This window comes from Malurus melanocephalus, unplaced genomic scaffold (assembly GCF_030028575.1).
Source record: "Malurus melanocephalus ecotype Western Australia unplaced genomic scaffold, MMel_1.1 scaffold_1209, whole genome shotgun sequence".
Classification (NCBI taxonomy): domain Eukaryota; kingdom Metazoa; phylum Chordata; class Aves; order Passeriformes; family Maluridae; genus Malurus; species Malurus melanocephalus.
Genome location: NW_026624441.1, coordinates 28,987 through 31,982, shown reverse-complemented (window position 1 = coordinate 31,982; position 2,996 = coordinate 28,987). Strand labels below are relative to the sequence as shown.

The 2,996-nt window shown below is 54.7% G+C and overlaps 1 protein-coding gene across 1 annotated transcript in view; it reads left to right on the top strand.

Moving 5' to 3' along the window:
• The window catches only part of LOC130586565 (CUB and sushi domain-containing protein 2-like), a gene marked incomplete at its 5' end in the record, with an annotated part of 54,308 nt that overhangs the window by 38,688 nt on the left and 12,624 nt on the right, over positions 1 to 2,996 (top strand). The window contains 3 exons of the mRNA XM_057387413.1: positions 406 to 579; positions 1,329 to 1,517; positions 2,073 to 2,735. Coding sequence (XP_057243396.1) covers positions 406 to 579; positions 1,329 to 1,517; positions 2,073 to 2,735 — 1,026 coding nt within the window. The remainder of the gene's footprint in view (positions 1 to 405; positions 580 to 1,328; positions 1,518 to 2,072; positions 2,736 to 2,996) is intronic.

The following is a 2,996-nucleotide window of genomic DNA, read 5'->3' as shown; positions in this document are numbered from 1 at the left end:
TGATTCCCAGTGGATAACCCGCTTTTTTTCCCAGGATTAAATAAACAAAGTGACATTCCTGTTTTGTAATTCCCGATGGATAATCCACTTTTTTTTCCCAGGAATAAACTGAGTGACATTCCCGTTTTCCAGTTCCCAATGGAATAAATGAATTGATATTCCCGTTTTGTGATTCCCAGTGGATAACCCGCTTTTTTTCCCAGGATTAAATAAACAAAGTGACATTCCCGTTTTGTTCCATTCCCGATGGATAATCTGCATTTTTCCCAGGAATAAACATTCCCGTTTTGTGATTCCCAATGGATAATCTGCATTTTTCCCAGGAATAAACATTCCTGTTTTATGATTCCCAATGGATAATCTGCGTTTTTCCCAGGAATGAACATTCCCGTTTTGTGATTGCAGCCATCACCTGCGGCCACCCCGGCAATCCCCCGAACGGGCTCACCCAGGGCTCCCAGTTCAACCTCAACGACGTGGCCAAATTCCAGTGCAACCCCGGCTTCATCCTGGAGGGAGCTGCCCAATCCCAGTGCCTGGCCAACGGCCAGTGGAGCAATGCCCTGCCCTCCTGCCGAGGTCAGTCCGGGCCGGCCCCGATCCGGGAACCCCTGGAAACTGCCTGGGGATGGCATTTTGGGGGTATCAGACATCCGGCCCTTTCCCAGTCTGTGAATCCCCAAAATTGCCCAGGGGTGGTGTCCAGGGGGTGTTGGAGCTCCAACCCTTCCCAAATTCCTGAATCCCTGGAAATCACCCAGGCATGGTGTCCAGGGTATGTCGGAGCTTTGGCTTCTCCCAAATCCAGGAATCCCAGAAAATGATCCAGGGATGGCATTTGGGGGTGTCGGGGATGTTGGAGCTCTGGCTCTTCCCCAATCCAAGAATCCCTGAAACCACCCAAGGATGGTGTCTGGGGGTTGTAGGGGATGTTGGAGCTCCGGCCCTTCCCAAACCTGTGAATCCCCAAAATCACCCAGGGATCATGTCCAGGGGTGTCGGAGCTCCAGCCCTTCCCAAATCCGGGAATCCCCAAAACCACCCAGAAATGGCATTTGGGAGGTGTTGGGGATGTTGGAGCTCCGGCCCTTTTTTTTGGCCAATTCCACTTTCTCTACCCCTTTCTTTTTCTTGCAAATCCCACACTTTCTATTCCCACCCTAAAAAAATATTTAAAAAAAGAAGAAAATATGAATTCCACTATAAAATTCGCATTTTCCCTCCGATTCTCCCGCTTTTTTTTTTCCAAATACCTTTCCCCCACCCCTCCAAAAAATCCCTTTTCCCCCACAATTTTTTTGGGTTTTTTTTTTCTCATTCCCCCTCAGTTGTGAACTGCTCCGACCCTGGGCACCTGGAGAACAGCGTCCGGCAGGTGCAGCCGGGCGGCCCCGACCGCTTCAGCTTCGGCACCGCYGTGTCCTACAGCTGCGCCCACGGCTTCTACCTGCTGGGAACGCCTGTGCTCACCTGCCAGGGGGACGGCACCTGGGACAGGGCGTTGCCCCAGTGCCTGCGTCAGTGTTCCCATCAAAAATCCTACATTTTGTGGGGTTTTAAAGGGTTTGGGGGCTTTTTGAGAGGTTTATAGGGGGTTTTTTGGGGGTTCTACCTGCTGGGAACGCCCGTGCTCACCTGCCAGGGGGATGGCACCTGGGACAGGGCCCTGCCCCAGTGCCTGCGTCAGTGTCCCCGGGGAGAAATCCCAAATTTTGTGAGGTTTTGGGGGATTTGCTAGGGTTTTGGGGAGTTTAGAGGGGTTTGGGCGGGGTTTGGGGGATTTTGTGGGTTGTAGAGGCATTCTGTGTGGTTTAGCGGAATTTTGGAGGGATTCCAGCCCCATCCTCCCTGGGAATTGTAGGATTGTGGGATTGTGGGATTTGGGAACTGGGGATTGTGGGATTTGGGAATTGTGGGGTTGTGGGATTTGGAAATTGTGGGATTATGGGATTGTGGGATGGTGGAATTTGGGAATTGTGAATTGTGAGATTTTGGGATTGCAGAACTGTGTAACTGAGGGATTATGGGATTTGGTAACTGTGGCATTATGTCTGACTCCCTGTGTCCGGCAGTGGTGTCGTGCGGCCACCCCGGGGCACCCCCGCACGCGCAGCTCTCCGGGGACCAGCACTCGGTGGGGTCAGTGGTCCGTTACAGCTGCCTGGGCCAGCGCACCTTGGTGGGCAACGCCACGCGCATGTGCCAGCTGGACGGGCGCTGGAGCGGCTCCCTGCCGCACTGCTCCGGTGAGGGGCCATGGAGGGGCGCGGCGTGGGCACCCATGGGCACCCGGCCTTGGTCACCAACCCGTGGTCATCCATACRTGGGCACCCAGGCATGGTCACSCATCATCATCATCCATTCRTGGTCATCCACCCATGGGCACCCRCCCATGGTCACCCACCCGTGGTCATCCATACGTGGGCACCTGACCATGGTCACCCAGCTATGGTCATCCACCCATGGGCACCCGGCCATCGTCACGCAGCTGTGGGCACCCGGCCATGGTCACCCAGCCGTGGTCATCCACATGTGGACAGCCATCATCATCATCCATTCGTGGTCATCCACCCGTGGACAGCCATCATCACCCATCTATGGTCACCCATCCATGGGCACCCAGCCATGGTCACCCAACTGTGGTCACCCAACTGTGGGCACCCGTCATCATCATCCCTCCATCATCATCCACCCATGGGCATCCATCATCATCACCCAGCTGTGGTCATCCACCCGTGGGCACCCATCATCAACCACGGATCATCATCATCCATCCATGGTCACCCAGCCGTGGGCACCCATCATCATCCACCCATCATCATCAGCAGCAGCTACCCATGGTCACCCATCCATCATCATCATCCACCCTTCATCATCCACCCACCTTTCCCCTTTTCCCCGTTTCCCCATTCCCAGCGGATCCAGCCCAATTCCCCTCCCCTGGTGATCTTTTCTTGGTATTCCCGCTGGCTGTGGGTGGTGTGGGTGGACAGTGG